The sequence below is a fragment of the Hemicordylus capensis genome, chromosome 1 (genome assembly GCF_027244095.1).
Source record: "Hemicordylus capensis ecotype Gifberg chromosome 1, rHemCap1.1.pri, whole genome shotgun sequence".
NCBI classification, from domain to species: Eukaryota; Metazoa; Chordata; class Lepidosauria; order Squamata; family Cordylidae; genus Hemicordylus; species Hemicordylus capensis.
The window spans coordinates 67,707,268-67,725,914 of record NC_069657.1 but is presented as its reverse complement, the minus strand read 5'-3'; the positions used below and the strand labels follow the sequence as shown (position 1 = coordinate 67,725,914).

The window sequence follows — 18,647 nt, the reverse complement described above, 5'->3', positions numbered from 1 at the left end:
CGGGGGGCTCCCTCTGGAGCGGGAGGCGAAGGCGGTCCTCGCAAGGCCTGGACTGCTCCGTCCAGCAGGCGCAGCACGGCCAGAGAGAGCGAGCTGAATCCCACCCCGCCCCCGGAGGAGGCGGCGCCGCCTGCTTGCTGCTGCTGCTGCTGCCTCGGGGGCTGGTCGGGGCCTGCTGCTGCTGCCTGCCTGGCCCCAGCGCGCGTGGCGGGGGGGAGCCCTGGGATGGGGGCGGCGGCAGCCCCGGGTTGGGTCCCCCGCCTCGCCCCGCCGCCAGACAAAGGGCTGCTGCCTTGTCCTGCCTTCTTGGCCCCTCGCTCTCCCCCGCCAGGCAGGGGCCTGCAGGCTGACCGTTCGGGGTGGGGGGGCGGCAGGCTGGCCAGCGCGGCGCCCCCTCCATTTTGGCGCCCTAGGCAACTGCCTAGTTCGCCTTAATGGACGCGCCGGCACTGTGTGTAGCTCTGCAGTTTAAGCTCACACTGGCATTATTAGCAATAATAAAGAGCGCACACTACGCAGACGAAGTAAAGAACTAAATGCTGGGCTTTTCCGGGAGGCTCGTGGTGGCTAAATTTTTGCTTATATCTGAGGAGGCGCGAGTAGTTAGTAAGCCGTTTCTAGCGTCTTCCTCCTCGCTAGGCCCAAACCTGGCGCGTTCTCTTGTTGCCGCTTTCAGGGGCAGAGCGGCTTGTTTCCCGGAGGAGGCGGAGACCCGCGCGGGCCTAGCCCAGGCCAGCGGCAAGAAGCGTAACGCGCAGAACTGCTCTCATCATGCAGCCCGAACGAGGCGCCCGGCCCCGAAGGGGAGGTGGGCGGCCAAACCGGAGGCGACCAAGTGGTAGGGAAAGACAAGCGGAAGGTGCTGGAGGCAGCAGTGAAGATGGATGCAACCGAGGAGGAGGCGGGAGCCGGGGAAGAGGCGGAGGAAGAGGCGGGGGACACGGCAGGCGAGACGCTCGTGGCAGAGGGATTGCTGAGCCTCCCTCTCCCTCCGAGCACTCGGTAAGAGAGAAGACCGTCCCTCGCTGCGAGGCTAAGGTGGAGCTAAAGTATCAGCGCCCCCCCCCCCCGCTCCCCGCCACACGCCCCGGCGGCACACAACTTGCAGATAACAATGTTTCTAATCGACTTGGACTCCTTTTCGAGGTAGACCGAGTTCTGCAGTACGTGTCACCCACCTGGAGGCGTTTTTCATCTAAGGCCCTGCTATGTCTTTTCAGTCCGCCTCCTCCCCCATTAGTAGCCAAATTACTAACATATATTTGGGGTTGGAAGCATCCCCATCGAAAAATATCCCGTAGTAGTGTCTTGTTGCTCCGAAAAACGCTGAGTCGTGTGTTATGCGTGAGTCTATTGCATTTATAACACAATTGTGAGCATGTTTACTCAGAAGTAAGTCCAATCAAGCTCACCAGGACTTACTTCCTGGAAAATTTGTCTGAGTTTGCAACCTTCCTGTGGCACAAGGTTTCATGTACTAGGTAAAGTGTGCTGTCAAGTGTATTTCAACTCCTGGTGCCCACAGAGCCCTGTGGTTTTCTTTGGTAGAATACAGGAGGGGTTTACCATTGCCTCCTCCCACGCAGCATGAGATTATGCCTTTCAGCATCTCCCTATATTGCTGCTGCCTGATATAGTACCAGTGGGGAATCGAACCGGAAGCCTTCTGCTTGTTAGTCAAGCATTTCCCCACTGCGCAGGGAAGCTAGGACCTACTGCCAAATGCCGGAAGTGTTATCCTCAGTTGGGAGTTTATATATATTTTTATTTATTTTTTACATTTATATCCCGCTCTTCCTCTGAGGAGCTCAGAGCTGTGTTCATACTTATTTTTATCCTTGCAACAACCATGTGAGATAGGTTAGGATGAGAGATACATGACTGGCCCAGAGTCACCCAGTGAGTTCATGTTTGAATGGGAATTTGAACTCAGGTCTTCCTGGTCCTAGTCCAACCACTACACAATGCTCGCTCTCACAGGTAAAGAGAAAAGGTGACTTTTTTGGTTTTGGCTTTTAAATGGGAGGGACTAAAATGCTGTTGAAACTCGAGTAGCGGTGGGTCTGGGACATTTCTTTCTGCAGAACTAGAAAATAACACCATCCTACTCCTTTTCAGGGTGGATAGGGCCAATTACTTTCACCCTGCTAAATAAAGAGAATCACCACGTTAAAAGGTGCCTCTTTGCCAAGTTACCAGTTAAAAGGAGCTGCTTGATTATGAAGGAGAAGCTTGGACTTTGCTAGGAGTTTGTTGGCTTGCCTACAAAGTGGCTGATAGATGCACATACATATTATGAACAGCCTTGCCAAATGTACTCTATAAAATAATGCTAGGTCAGTTTGATAGCACAGTAAGCAAGCATTTGCCCAGACCCGGACACCGTCTTTTCCAAGATTCCATACATTTTGGCTAGCCTTGGTAGCCGAGCTACAGTTTCTGGTTGCCAAACTAGGACCCTGTCCCTCTTCATCATCATGATCTTATGGATGTTTACTCAGAAATGTCATCTTATGTTAAATGGGGCTTATTTCCTGTCCCCCTCAGAGGAGTAGGTGAGGATCATCCCAGTAAATGTACTGGGCTGTACAGTTCAGCACAGATGTGAAGCTAGGCTGGGGCTGTTTTAATGGCAGGCAGGCAGCAGAGGTGCTTGCAGTGCAGCTGCTGCCCATCACTAAAATGGCCAGCCCCAGCCCAAGACTGGGACTTATTTGATGGCAGAGAGGAGAGGCAAAAATGCACGACAGTTAATATATGCCTATATGCGACTTGAATTCTCAAAGTTGGGCACAGAATTAAGAATTTATAACATAAAATCAACAAAGGAGAAGTGACACAGAACTGGACCAGGTATCAGTAAAATCAAAATAGATACCTGTTTAATGTGTTGGAGGAACCAATGTGAAGGTTCAAAAGAGGAAAAGTAAGATGAGTGGTTAATACCATTACTTAAAATCAGGGTGGATTTGATTTAAATCAAACTGATTTAAATCACGATTTAAATCACTAGTAGGGTGGATAAAAATAAAAAAAATCCGATTTAAATCAAAAAAATCTGATTTAAATTAAAAAAATCGGATTTTTTTGATTTAAATCGGATTTTTTTGATTTTTATCCACCCTGCTAGTGATTTAAATCGTGATTTAAATCGTGATTTAAATCAGTTTGATTTAAATCAAATCCACCCTGCTTAAAATACAGCAATAATGGGGGAGAGAATTACTTGACTTTGATCTTGTTATGCGAGTTCACATACATTCTCAGTAACTACAACATCCTTATGATAGGGCAGTTTAATCTCCATATTACAGATATGAGGAATAAACCACTGGCTGGTTTCTTTAAGTCATCCAGCGAGTTCATGATACTGGCGAGATTTGAACAGGGTTCTTCCTGGTCTAGAGCCTAGTCTCAACAATATTACTGCTAGCTCTCTGTTTATAATTGCAGTTGGAATCAATAACTGTGAAAGGCTCAGAGTAATTTTTATAAATTCTTAGAGTAGGATGCAATGGACCATGTGAAATCTCGTATGTCAAAATATTCTCAACAGATGTCTGTCCAGCCTTTTTCTTTAATCTTCTTCACACCTCCCTAGGCAGCTTATTAAACTGCTTTCATACCACCCTTTTCACATTTGTTAATTTTTCTATATGCTTCAGCATTGTAGAAATTAACACCTGCTATTAACTTTCGAATTTGTAAGCAATACAGTTCTGAGGCTTTTAATGGTGGAAATTGTTTTTGCTACTTGCTTTAACTAAAGGGGCACTCCTGTGCCTCTTTAAATTAATGTGTTAAAGATACATTGTACATGTGACAATTATACGCATGTGCCTTTGCCACACTGATGGTGAATGATCAGTGTTCATCCTTTTTTCCTACACAAAAGTGACATCTGTGTAGAAAAATTATGACAATTTTGTGAAGTTGCAGGGGAGTAATGGCAGGAGAGAGGGCATGCAGTTGCAGGGGAGTAATTATAATCATTATTAATTAATTAATTAATTTATTTGATTTGTATACCGCCCTTCCAAAATGGCTCAGGGCATTTAAAACAAACCACTAAAACAGTAACGAGCTAAAACAAATTAAAAAACAACAATTAACAATTTAAAAACATTTTAAAACAATTAAACAATTACAGTGATTAAACAATTTCAGTTGTTTTTTGAAAATTGCCATAGATGGGGAGGATCGTATCTCAGCAGGGAGCGCATTCCACAATCTTGGGGCAGCGACCGAGAAGGCCCATCTCTGTGTAGCCAGCAAACGAGTTGAGGGTAACTGGAGATGGACCTCCTCAGATGACCTCAGTGGGTGGTGGGGCTCATAACGAAGAAGACACTCTCTTAGATACCCAGGGCCTAAGCTGTTTAGGGCTTTGTAAGTTATAACTAACACTTTGTATTTTGTCCGGAAACCTATTGGCAGCCAGTGTAACTCCGTCAGTAAAGGAGTAACATGGTCTCTGCGAGATGACCCAGAAACCAACCTGGCTGCTGCATTCTGAACCAACTGAAGTTTCTGGACTACGTACAAAGGCAGCCCCACGTAGAGTGCATCACAAAAGTCAAGTCTGGAGGTTACCAGCAGATGTACCACAGTTTTGAGGTCATTGATCTCAAGAGACAGGTGCAGCTGATAGAAAGCACCCCTGGCCACCGCCTCAACCTGAGAAACCAGGGAGAGGTGTGAATCCAGAAGCACTCCCAGACTGTGAACCTGTTCCTTTGGGGGAAGTGTGACCTTATCTAGAACAGACAGATCAAAATCGTCTTTAGAGTTCTGACCTCGCACAATAAGTACCTCAGTCTTATCTGGATTCAGGTTCAGTTTATTCTCCCTTGTCCAGCCCATTACTGCTTCCAGGCAGGCATTTAAGATATGCCAGCTCCTGAAGAAGTTGACATGGAGAAGTAGATCTGGGTGTCATCAGCATATTGGTAACACCCGGCTGCAAATCCCCTGATGATCTCTCCCAGTGGTTTCATGTAGATGTTAAAAAGCATTGGAGAAAGTACGGAGCCTTGAGGGACACCATATTTAAGCTCAGATTTTGAAGAGCAACAGTCTCCAATCGACACCATCTGGAATCTCTCCAAGAGGTAGGAGCAGAACCACTGTAAAACAGTGCCTCCCACCCCCAACACCCTCAGACGTACCAGAAAGATACTATGGTCGATAGTATCGAAAGCTGCTGAAAGATCCAAAAGGACCAACAGAGTCACACTTCATCTGTCAATTCCCAATTGGAGATCATCCATCAAGCCGACCAAGGCAGTCTCCACCCCATAGCCCGCCCGAAAACCAGTTTGAAATGGGTCTAGATAATCAGTTTCCTCCAAGACCGCCTGGACCTGAGAGGCCACCACCCTCTCAATTACCTTGCCCAGCCATGGGAGGTTGGAAACAGGCCTATAATTGCTCAACTCTGAGGGATCTAATGCAGGCTTCTTTAGAAGAGGTCTAATGATTGCCTCCTTAAGACAAGGAGGCATCCTGCCCTGCTTCAGAGGGCAGGAGAGAGGGCACGCCCTCAACTCCTGCCTGTGGCTTCCAGCAGCATCTGGTGGGCTACTGTGCAAAACAGGATGCTGGACTAGATGGGCCTTGGGCCTGATCCAGCAGGGCTGTTCTTATGTTCTTAAGTTCTTATGAAGCAGTCCAGTGATTAACATTTTGCAATAGCAGAGTGTACCCACTTGGGGGCAGAGTGTTCTATATGAAGTATTTGGTAGGAATTAGGCATGCAGTACCAAGTGTTTCTGCTCAAATGATCTGAATAAAGTTCTTCCTCTGAGTTTTGGGAGTAACAGCCACATGCATTAGTGGAGAAATGTTGTCATGCAGCAGTGGTAATTTGGTCCATGAGCAGGCAAATTGCAAAGCTTGAACAAAGCTTGTTGTCTCAGTATATTGTGACTTTTAACAGGATCACATTTAAAATGGGCTCTAGGCACATTTTTACCATTTAATTGGTAGGCATAGAGATGTTCATGTAATGACACCAAGAGTGCAGCTATTACTGGTGGTATTTCAGCAATCTGTTGCCTTCTACTATAGGATGGCAGTAACCTCTGTAGTTTCCATGGAAACTCTGTTTACCCCTTCCTGTGTAAGGGAGGTTCGGTTTGAGAAATCTTTAACTTGTTAAGTCATGTAATATACACACAAGTTCACACCAGTGTACCCAATATTAGTTGATTTGCAATATTGGAAACCATCTGGTCACAGTGGAGTAGAATACTCCAACCATAATCATGTATTGTTTCTGAAAAGTTCACCATTTTTAAACCACTATGAGTGTGAATAACCCATGCTCATGATGTTCCTTTGACATTTTTTCAAGGTTTCTACAGATTTGCAGAGTAGATGGACCACACTTCACTGCCATTATTATTATTGTTGTTATTATTATTATTATTATTTATTTACACAGTCAGACAGGTGTTATTGACTGGTTTGTTTTATCCAGACATCGAGTCCTTCCCAAGGACCTGGGATGGCTGAATTGTATTGTCAATGTTGTTGCTGTTGTTATAGATATCATTGCAGAATATAGGCTTTTCCCAGTAAAGCTGCTTTTTGTAATTGGCTGATGGTGATTTCTGTGGCCCTTATGGTGTTGAGGTGCTCTTCAAGGTCTTTTGGAACTGCACCCAGGGTGCCAATTACCACTGGGATTATTTGGGTCTTTTTCTGCCACAGCCTTTCAATTTCAATTGGTAGATCTTTGTATTTGGTGATTTTTTCGATTTCTTTTTCTTCTATTCTGCTATCCCCTGGTATTGCTATGTCGATTATTTTGACTTGTTTTTCTTTCTTCTCGACTACAGTTATATCTGGTGTATTGTGTGGCAGATGTTTGTCTGTTTGTAGTCGGGAGTCCCATAATATTTTTACATCTTTATTTTCTTCAACTTTTTCAATTTTATGGTCCCACCAATATTTGGCTACAGGTAGCTTGTCTTTTTTGAAGATGTTCCAGTGTATCATCCCTGCTACTTTGTCATGCCTTTGTTTGTAGTCAGTCTGTGCGATCTTTTTACAACAGCTGATCAGGTGGTCCACGGTTTCATCTGCTTCTTTACAAAGGTGGCACTTGCTGTTTGTTGTTGATTTTTCGACTTTTGCTCTTATTGCATTTGTTCTTAGTGCCTGTTCTTGTGCAGCCAGTATTAAACCCTCTGTTTCTTTCTTCAAGTTGCCATTCTTAAGCCATTGCCAGGTCTTGGTGATGTCTGATTTTCTACTTATATTGTGCATATATTGACCATGCAGTGACTTATTTTTCCATTTTTCTGTTCGGTTCTTGACTTGTTCGTTCTTGTAGGCCTGCTTTGTTTTATTGGTGTGGAATAGTTTCGCATTATTGACCATTTGAAGTGCATCTTCTTCACTGTCCTTGATATATTCTTCAAGGCCTCTTTTCTCCTCCTCTACTGTTTGATGGACTTGCAGCATTCCTCTTCCACCTGAGCTGCGAGGGAGGTATAGCCTATCGACATCACTGCAGGGGTGCAGAGCATGATTGATGGTCATGATTTTCCTAGTCTTACGATCTAGCGTCTCTAGCTCTGCCTGGGTGCAGTCTATTATTCCTGCAGTGTATCTGACAACAGGTATAGCCCAGGTGTTCATGGCTGCTTGTATGGTGTTCCTGCCATTGAGTTTGGACTTGAGGATTTTTCTAACTCTCCTGATGTATTCACTTCCAATTTTTCTTTTAACTTCAGTGTGTGCGATGTTATCAGCCTGGAGAATGCCCAAGTATTTGTAAGGTTCTTTCTCTTCCAGGTTCTTGATCTTGCTTCCATTGGGCAGTTCTATTCCTTCTGTTTTTGTTATTTTTCCTCTGTTCATTATTAATGCAGCACACTTGTCTAGTCCAAACTCCATTGCTATATCGCTACTGAATATACGGACAGTGTTTAGCAGTGATTCGATTTCTGACTGGGACTTTCCATACAACTTCAGATCGTCCATGTACAGCAGATGGTTGATTTGACTTGATGTTTTAGATGTTTGGTATCTGAGCCCCGTTTTGTTTAGTATTTGTGAAAGTGGGGTCATGGCGATTACAAACAACAGAGGGGATAGTGAGTCCCCTTGGAAAATGCCTCTTCTAATGCTAACCTGTCGAAGTGCCTCGCCATTGATTGTTAACTGTGTACTCCACATGCTCATTGCTATTATTATTATTATTATTATTATTATTATTTTAACATTTATATCCCGCTCTTCCTCCAAGGAGCCCAGAGCGGTGTACTACATACTTAAGTTTCTCTTTCACAACAACCCTGTGAAGTAGGTTAGGCTGAGAGAGAAGTGACTGGCCCAGAGTCACCCAGCTAGTTTCATGGCTGAATGGGGATTTGAACTCGGGTCTCCTCAGGTCTCCCCGGTTCTAGTCTAGCACTCCAACCACTACACCATGCTGGCTCTCGTCGCCATCTGACATTATACACAAAATTCACACACACTCACACTATTGTATTAAGAATGATTCGAACATGAGTGTAACACATTTGCTGGTGTCTTCTCAAAATAAGAGCTAGTTTCTTACATGCTGAGTAAACAAATATAATTGTATATTGAAAAATCTACATAAAAGATCTCTGTTCAGATTATTATGAATAATATGCTTAATATTTTATTATCTTGTTCATGTTGGCACTTTTGTTGTGAATATGCTGTTCCTGTATTATATGACTGTGATTATGAAAAAGCTAGGCTAAATCTGGAAAGACTGTGTCAAATTAAATTGAATTATGTTGTATTTCTGTCATTTTGATTGGCTGGCCTCATTGCCATGAAGATGAAAGATTAAATATAATTCTCATGTGGACAAAATATTGTTTATGAATATAATTACTGGCAAACATAAAATAGCATTTCAGCAAACTTACAGTGACATGCAGTTTTATGGACAAAACTGCTTGCCAGAAATGCATACATTTGCTTTCTTAGCCAATTAGAAATTTGCTGAAATTATTAATTTGTTTTGGCAAGAAGCCATTATACTAGTTTACAATGACATACTAACAGCTAAATCACAGAATTAAATGTTCTTGATGCTGTGGTTATTAGAGCCGAAAATGAACAACTCTAAATCCCAGCATTTCATGCCATTATATAGCAAGGAGATATTTGAATCCATCCTGGATTCAATAAAAGCCGATGAGCTGTGTAAAACAAAGATATTTGGTTCTAATGTCTGAAGAGTTGAGACACTGTAAGGTGTGGTGATGATGGAGAGGAAGAGGGCTGGTTTCTTGGTCAGTTTTTATCTTAAAAGCTACAGATTCCAGAACAACACATATATGTGGCAACATAAAAGCTACAGCATGCTAATTGCATTTTACTTTAATTGTAAAATTTGCATTTTACTGTTTAAATATTTTAAGTTGTTTGTAAGCCACTTTGAGGGTGTGGCATATTTGAAAAGTGGGGAATAAATCATATAAGTAAATAATTAAGTGGGAAGTTCAACGTAATCCCCTACTTCTTTTCCTCATAATTGTGGAATTGGACCTATTTTGGAGAGATGTCTGTGCCCAGTTTTGAGCACAGTCTTGGAGGACTTCTGCTCAAAGCTCGCCTTTCGTCTTTTCAGCTTTTAACTTGCAAGTACAGTATATATTCTTGGTTTGATTTACTTTGAAATATTGCTACTGAAAATTTGAATCCTAAGAATTAAGGGCTGGAGAAGGGCACTAGAAATAAAAACTCTGAGATGAACAGCATTTGGATGGCTACCATGATGACAAAGGGGATGAGAGTAGCATTCTCCTGGGTAACAGTACCCAAATTAATCGATCTGTGACACTGTTTTATTATTCAGAATATACCACATGTAAACAAAAAGTTCTCAAAGTGGTTTTCATAGCAAAAGGAATGAGAAAATGGCTATCTGTCCCAAAAGGGCTAACAATCTTAAAAGAAACACAAGGGAGATGCTACTGGCATGATGGTATACAGGGTTGAACAGGAACAGTTGCTATTTCCCTGCTAAATATGAGAGCCACTCCTTTAAAAGGTGCCTCTTTTCCCAATTAGTGTGGGTTATGTGTGCTGGAAGGATTATATTATAGATCAGGGTTATAATGACAACACATAGAATTAGAATGACAAATTCTGCATTTTGTCACTGCATACTAGAGAATAAATCAGTCTGCAGATTTGCTATAGTGTCCTACTATAAGTCTGTAGAAATAGTTGTAATTTAAATGAAAACCAGCAGTGTACCCTAATGTGCATCAAAGTCCTAATTGATGGAATTGTGTAGCATGGACTAGTGTTGCTCTAAAGACTGCTTGCTGCATCTATAGCATGGAAGCTGGGCTCCTTTGATGATAAGGAGAAGCTGAGCTGCAATTTAAGAATGACAGGGTTCTGCCAGTCCCAAACCCTTTGAGTGAAAATCCTGTTCACCAGCTGTTCAGGAGAGAGAGCAGGGCTGATTTAGGACCCTCTGTTCTGCCTTCCCTTCTACCAAGCAGCTCAGGATTTTGGCTTTTTGATAGGTTCTTTGCCCCTGCAGCTCTATGTTGGTGTTTTTGTTTTTTTTAATAACAGTGTGGTGTCCCCTTGATTCCATGGAGGATGTATTTTGCAGGCTTCGGAACAGATTCTACTACTACTACTACGACGAATATTTATATACCACTCTTCAACAAAATTCTCAAGGTGGTTCACATAGACAAATAAATTATACATAAATAGGATGGTCCTTTGTCCTCAAAGGGCTCACAATCTAAAAAGAAACAAGGTAGACACCAACAACCGCCACTGGAGGGATGCTCTGTTAGTGTTGGATAGAGCCAGTTGCTTTCCCCCTGCTAAATATACAGGTGAAACTCGGAAAATTAGAATATCGTGCAAAAGTCCATTAATTTCAGTAATGCAAATTAAAAGGTGAAACTGATATATGAGACAGACGCATTACATTGCTAAGCGAGATAAGTCAAGCCTTAATTTGTTATAATTGTGATGATCATGGCGTATAGCTCATGAAAACCCCAAATCCACAGTCTCAGAAAATTAGAATATTACATGGAACCAAGAAGACAAGGATTGAAGAATAGAACAATATCAGACCTCTGAAAAGTATACAGTGTACTGTGCTTGATTGGCCAGCAAACTCGCCTGACCTGACCCCATAGAGAATCTATGGGGCATTGCCAAGAGAAGGATGAGAGACATGAGAACAAACAATGCAGAATTGCTGAAGGCTGCTAATGAAGCATCCTGGTCTTCCATAATACCTCATCAGTGCCACAGGCTGATAGCATCCATGCCACGCCGCATTGAGGCAGTAATTGCTGCAAAAGGGGCCCAAACCAAGTACTGAATACATATGCATGCTTATACTTTTCAGAGGTCCGATATTGTTCTATTCTTCAATCCTTGTCTTTTTGGTTCCATGTAATATTCTAATTTTCTGAGATTGTGGATTTGGGGTTTTCATGAGCTGTACACCATGATCATCACAATTATAACAAATTAAGGCTTGACTTGTCTCGCTTTGCATGTAATGCGTCTGTCTCATATATCAGTTTCACCTTTTAATTTGCATTACTGAAATTAATGGACTTTTGCACGATATTCTAATTTTCCGAGTTTCACCTGTAAGAGAATCACCCCTTTAAAAGGTGTCTCTTTGCTCAGTTAGCAGAGGCAGCAAGCAGTCTCTAGAGCAGGCCTGCTCAACTTCGGCCCTCCTGCAGATGTTGGCCTACAATTCCCATAATTCCTGGCTATTGGCCACTGTGGCTGGGAATTGTGGGAGTCGTAGTTCAAAAACAGCTGGGCGGCCTAAGTTGAGCAGGCCTGCTCTAGAGCAACACTATGATTATTATTATTATTATTTTTACATTTATATCCCGCTCTTCCTCCAAGGAGCCCAGAGCGGTGTACTACATACTTGAGTTTCTCTTTCACAACAACCCTGTGAAGTAGGTTAGGCTGAGAGAGATGTGACTGGCTCAGAGTCACCCAGCTAGTTTCATGGCTGAATGGGGATTTGAACTCGGGGCTCCCCGGTCCTAGTCCAGCACTCTAACCACTATACCACGCTGGCTCTGTCCATGGCCTTGGACTGAGCAACTTTAGTTTGCTGAACTTGCAAGGGTTGCCTGTGAACCAGCTGTCATACATTGATTGGAAATGGTTCTCTTAGAGCTTCTTCTGGTTAAAGTAGGGTTTTGGAGCTGCTGCTTCACATGCTGTTTCTGTGATATTCCAGTAATGCTGGAAGATGCAGACCATGTGGGAGACATCCATGTCATTATTCCTTCCCATGCTGGCATTGCTCCAGCGTCTCGAAGGATTGCTGCAGGTGAAAGCAGCCACAGATTTTCTATCCTTTCTAGCTTTTTTCGTGTGCTGATGCCTGCCCCCCATCTGGTGCAGTAAGTGGGATTGCTTCACAATTAAAGGTGTTAATTTCCGTCTTTTTGTCTGGCCCTTCCTTGCCTTCTGTGTGGTAAATCTGGAGTCTTGCTTACTACATCAGGCAAGGGATATAGGCAACAGCAACAACAGAATGTGTAGTCTCTGCATCTCCTGATTCAACAGTAGATTTAAAAGTGAAGGAATCTTCAGACTGGCAAGTCTGTCTGATAATGGTCAAAGCTATGTCTGCTTCTAGCTGACCCTTAAGCATGATAGAGTTGTAGTACTGTTTGTGGTTGTAGCAGACGGGCAGAAACAGAAGCCTCATACCTAAGTAGTGTATACCAAGAAGGAGGAAAGGTACCACCAAGTTCAGGAGGATGCCAGCGTGGCTAACAAGTAGAGTCAGGGAAGCTATAAAAGGGAAGAAGACTTCCTTCAGAAAGTGGAAGACCTGCCCAAATGAAGAGAACAGGAAGGAACATAAACTCTTGCAAAAGAAATGCAAGGACACAATAAGGGATGCAAACAGAGGGTTTGAGGAGCATATAGCTTGAAGTTTCAAGGGGAATAACAAAAACTTCTTTAAATATATCAGAAGTAGAAAACCTGCCAGGGAGGCGGTTGGACCCTTAGATGATGAGAATATGAAAGGGATTATTAAGGAGAATAAGGAGATTGCAGAGAAGCTGAATGAGTTTTTTGCATCTGTCTTCTCGGCGGAGGATACGGACCATATACCTTCTCCAGAATTGAGCTTTTCAGGTTTAGTGGCTGAGGAACTGGGTGAATTTGAGGTGACAAGGGAATATATTCTAAACTGTCTTGAGAAGCTAAAAATCACCAGGGCCAGATGGCATCCACCCAAGAGTTTTGAAGGAACTCAAATGTGAAATTGCTGATCTCATAGCAAAAATATATAACTTGTCCCTACAATCAGGCTCTGTACTAGAGGACTGGAAAGTAACCAGTGTGACTCCAATTTTCAAGAAGGGATCCAGGGGGAAATTACAGGCTGGGATCCAGGGGGAAATTACAGGGATCCAGGGGGAAATTATAGGCCGGTCAGCCTAACTTTGGTTCTGGGTAAATTGATGGAAAGCATATTTAAGGACAAAGTTGTTAAACATATAGAAGAACAGGCCTTGTTGAAAGGAGAACCAACATGGCTTCTGCAAATGCAAGTCCTGCCTCACTAACCTTTTGAAGTTATTTGAGAGTGTCAACAGGCATGTGGAGAAAGGTAATCAGCTTGACATAGTATACTTGGTCATCTAAAAAGCTTTTGATAAAGTTCCCCACCATAGGTTCTTGAGTAAACGTAGCAGTCGTGGAATAAGGGGACAGGTTCATGTGTGGATTGGTAACTGGTTGAAGGACAAGAAACAGAGAGTAGGAATAAATGGACAGTTTTCACAATGGAGGGAGGGAGGAAGTGGGGTCCCCCAGGGCTCAGTACTGGGCCCAGTGCTCTTTAACTTGTTCATAAACAATCTAGAAGATGGGGTGAGCAGCGAAGTGGCCAAATTTACAGATGACATTAAACTATTTAGGGTAGTGAAATCTACAACAGATTGTGAGGAGCTCCAAAAAGATCTCTCCAAACTGGGGGACTGGGCGACAAAACGTCAAATGCAGTTCATTGTAAGTGATGCACATTAGGGCAAAAAACACCAACTTCACATTTATACTGGTGGGATCTGAGCTGTCGGTGACTGACCAGAAGAGAGATCTTGGAGTCGTGGTGGACAGCTCATTGAAAGTGTCATCTCAGTGCATAGCAGCTGTGAAAAAAGCTAATTCCATGCTAGGAATCATTAGGAGGGGGACTGAAAATAAAAACGCTAATATTTTAATGCCCTTATACAAATCTACGGTGTGGCCACATCTGCAGTACTGTGTACAGCTTTGGTCACCGTATCTTAAGAAGGATATTGTAGAACTGGAAAAGGTGCAGAAGAGGGCAACCAAAATGATCAGGGGCCTGGAGCACCTTCCTTATGAGACTACAGCATCTGAGGCTCTTTACTTTGGAAAAGAGGCACCTAAGGGGAGACATGATTGGAGTGTATAAAATTATGCATGGAGTGGAGAGGGTGGATAGAAATATTTCTCCCTCTCTCACACCACCACCAGGGGTCACCCCATGAAACTGAAGGTTGGGAAATTTAGGACCGACAAGAGGAAGTACTTTTTCAGACAGCACATAATTAATCCATGGAATTTTTTGCCATGGGATGTGGTGATGGCCACTGGCTTGGATGGCTTTAAAGGGGCTTAGACAGATTCATGGTGGACAGGTCTATCAATGGCTACTAGTCTGGTGGCTGTGGGCCATCTCAAGCCTCAGAGGCATGATCCCTCTCAATACCAGTTGCAGAGGAGCAACAGCAGGAGAAAGGGCATGCACATACCTCTTGCCTGTGGGCTCCCCAGAGGCATCTGGTGGGCCACTGTGTGAAACTGGATGCTGGACTAGATGTGCCTTGTGCTTGATCCAGCAGGGGTGTTCTTATGTTCTTATATATTATACAACAATCAGGATGCATTTTTAAGATCTGCAAGGCTGGTGAAAATGATATACTTTTCTTTTGGTGTCTGCTCATCTTAGAATCCGTCTTCTAAATCCAACTCTTTATTTGTGTTGGTGCCCTTGGCACTCTGGATACACTTGCCTAGTTTTCTGTATTGAATGGCTTGTCAGGCATGCTTGTGATTCCTTCTCCTTTAGAAAAGTAGGTCACCCCCACCCCATCAATGGTGACAGCATCTTTTCCATTTTTGAATGGTGAAAGATGAATCCACCTGGATTCATATTTGGGTTCTTTATTCTCATTGGCTAACTTCATGACAGTGTACTCATTCTCAAATTGGAGCTTTAGTGTTTAATTCCAAAGGTATAAAAGTAGCATAAATTGGTGTCTGATCTTAACCAGGCTGTCAAACACTCAAATCTCACTAATTATTAAATGCTGTATTATATGTTCCCCATGTTACAGTGGTTATTTCCACTCGTATCAAGAACCAAATCAAGACTAGCCTAGTTGGTCTGAAACTAATGTAGAATGTAAAATTTAGGGTAGAACCGAAGCAATGGTTATCGTCATTTACATCCATAAAAAGTGGACAGTAGATCTTTGTCTTTGATCAGCAAAAAAAAATAAAAAGTAGCTCACATTGGCATCCAGTCAAATCCTTTAAATATGAAATTTCTAACTGTTGGTACTGAAAGTGTACTATACTGCAAGCTTACCTGGGCTAGTACGTCTGAGTTTTTCATTGAAATTACAACAGGATGGCACTAAGTGGAAAGATGGATGTTCTATTTCTGTCAGTTTGATTAAGTTTCTTTAAACCATCTCATTTTAGCCCATACTCGTACAGTTCTGGCCTTCCCAGAATATGATAAAGATTGAATCTCGAGTCACTGGTGACTAGACTTACTGTATAGTCTTTCAAACTAAGAAAGTCTAAGGAAGTTTCAACACTAGAATGATGGACCAATCTGGCTGTAAAAGAAAGGAATGCATGCAATTGATGCAAAGTCCCTCCCCTCCTCAGTGAACATGAAAAGTTTTGGTGATTGGAAGAAGATTATGGATTTAAAAGATTTTTAACCAGATTTAAAAAGATTTAAAAGATTTTTAAAATCCATAATCTTTTTTAAAATCCATAATCTTTTACATGATCCCCACTGCATGTTAAGATAATCTGAGGAGGTCTGTCTTCAGTTGCCACCGGTTTGTCTAGTGGTGACACAGAGGTGGGCCTTCTCTGTAGCTGCTCCTGGGCTGTGGAATGCACTCCCAGCAGAAATTCGTAATTTGAGATCATTGCTATCCTTCAGGAGAGTCCTTAAAACCTACCTATTTGGCCTGGCCTTCCAGGGTTTTAAATGATTAACTGCTGTTAATCATTTAAAATTGTTTTAAATTGTTGCCCTGATTTTCAAGGCTTTTAGCTGTTTTATTGGTTTTATTGTGTTTTAATAGTTTGATTTTAATTGTTAATTTGTTTTAATTGTTTTTATCGTGCTGTGAACTGCCCTGAGTCATTTTGGAAGGGCGGTATATAAATCAAATAAATAAATAAATAAAGGCCAAAGCAACTATTTTGCAGCCTGGAATTGTGATTCCGTTTAGCCATGCAACAATCTTTCTCCCTAACTCCATTTTTAATAGTACATTGTATTAAGGTGGGCTAGAGAAGGGTAGATGATCATTAGGAGATCAAAGTATTGTGTGTTGGTATTATTATTACTATTTGTATATTGCTTTTCAACAAAAGGTTAACAAAGCAGTTTACATAACAAAAGGAGTGAGAAAATGGTTTTGTGCAGGAATGGCCCAAGGTATTTGGGCACCTGAGGTGAGGTGAAAAATGCCACCTCACCTTGTGCACCCCATCTCTGAAGTATTCTTAAAGGGGGTTGTGGTTGGGAAGAGAAGGCTGATAGTAAGCAGCCTCCTCTTGTCACTTTGGCCAGCTTTCACAAGGGTGCTGGGGCAATGACAAGAAGCTGTCAGCAAACAGCTTCTCCTTAACAAAGTAGTGAGGACTCTGCGTGAAGAGGGAAGGTGTCCTTCATGGAAATTTGAATATGACGAATATTTATATACTGCTTTTCAACAAAAGTTCCCAAAGCAGTGTATATAGATATAAATAAAAGGGTTCCCTGTCCCCAAAGGGCTCACAATCTAAAAAAGAAATATAAGATAGACACCAGCAACAGTCACTGGAGGGATGCTGTGCTGGAGATGGATAGGACCAGGTGCTCTTCCCCTGCTAAATAAAGAGAATCATCACCTTAAAAAGGTGCCTCTTTGCTCATTTAGCACTGAGCAAGACTGCTTGGAAGAGAATCGTGCTTCCCAAACTTAGGAGTTTGGGAGGCAAGTAACTTTTTCAAGCAGTCTAGCAAGGAATTCCCTTGAGAAAAATATTGCCATCAAATGCATTGGGAATAAATGATCCTTTTCATGCAGCTGTTTTTGTCTTTACCCTTCTGGTGATCTGCAGCTGATACTGATCCTACATACTGTGCTTTGATCTTCCTCCTCCATGCTTTGCAAGGATCAGACCGGAAGCTTCCAACCTTTGCAAAAGCTCAGCACAAGGAAATAGTAACCACTTTAAAAGCCACCTCTTTGCCCAGTTAGCAAGAGTTATATAATGGGTGTTTAACTGGGATGCTGTTGTATTTGTAGCTTAGTAACACTTGTCAATAGGAGGAAAAAGTCTTAACCAGGCTCAAATGTATTTTGCCTAGGCAATGCAACTTCAACCATGTATAATTTAATCAGTTTCCCTCCTCCTTTGCTAGTTTTACAGGGCATGGTCTGCTAGGGGCTTTTCCAGCAGAACCCCCCACCCCCGACTGGAACAAATCTAGGAAGGAATATCCAGATGCTCTTCTATTAAAATGTGTATATATAGGTCTTAGAGGAAATAGGAAGCTTGACTAAGCAAAGAGCACAAGCCTTTTTAAGAATGAAAGAAATTGTAGGACTTAATGGTTGGTGGTTTGTCATTAAAACACTTTCTGTTCTGCCCAAGGTTTAAAAGAACACAGCTTTATGGCTTAAAAGGAAACTGTTAGCAATGAACAGCAGGTGGAGGAGGCAGTCTGACCTTTTCTTTTCATATTGATCATATCCAGTATTGTACATGGCTGTTCTAGCTGTTAGAACAGAAGTAGTAGTTGGCTGCTAAAAGAAGCATTAGAAATGATGTCCACCTCCAGGTTTTTCTGTCGTCCTGCAGTGGGACATCATGGACTTCCTGCAAACGTGACTTAGTAAAGCCTGGTTGCTAAGAGGAGCAAAGCACAACACAAGGGACTAGAAGGGACAGAAGAGTGAATTTCCTCCCTTTCATGAAAGGTTAAGAATAAGCTTAAAAATATGTTGATAAGAACACCGAATCTGTCTGGCACTGAGAGAGAAACCACAGGCAAACTATAGATGAGACATGTAGGTAGCCAGAATTAAGTCAGGACTTCAGAAGGCCTTAACAAACTGTCCTATGTGAGCCCTTCTGCCACCATCACTTGAATAATATGGGCATAGCAGTGGACACTTTTGCGCAGTGATGCCAACCGTGTAGGTGGTGGTGGTATCATCATCATCATCATCTGTTTTATTAAGCATATGTATATACCACTTTCTGGAGAACGTTTGCAACAAAAAATTCTCAAAGTGATTTACATAGAAAAAGGTTATAAGATTATTCCCTGTCCCAAAAGG

General features: G+C 42.5%; 2 protein-coding genes across 6 annotated transcripts in view; one reads left to right on the top strand and one right to left on the bottom strand.

The window, feature by feature from the left end:
• Nucleotides 1-18,647, top strand: part of AVEN (apoptosis and caspase activation inhibitor) — a 241,714-nt gene that overhangs the window by 6,681 nt on the left and 216,386 nt on the right. The window contains exon 1 of one of the 2 annotated variants that reach the window (XM_053280529.1): nt 342-1,002. The exons of the other annotated variant lie outside the window; for it this stretch is intronic. Within the exon in view, the coding sequence (XP_053136504.1) occupies nt 772-1,002 (231 nt within the window). The 5' untranslated portion in view covers nt 342-771. Of the gene's footprint in view, nt 1-341; nt 1,003-18,647 lie in introns of those variants that run through there. 2 annotated transcript variants of the gene reach the window in all.
• Nucleotides 1-18,647, bottom strand: part of CHRM5 (cholinergic receptor muscarinic 5) — a 119,296-nt gene that overhangs the window by 16,065 nt on the left and 84,584 nt on the right. The gene's annotated exons all lie outside the window — the stretch shown is intronic.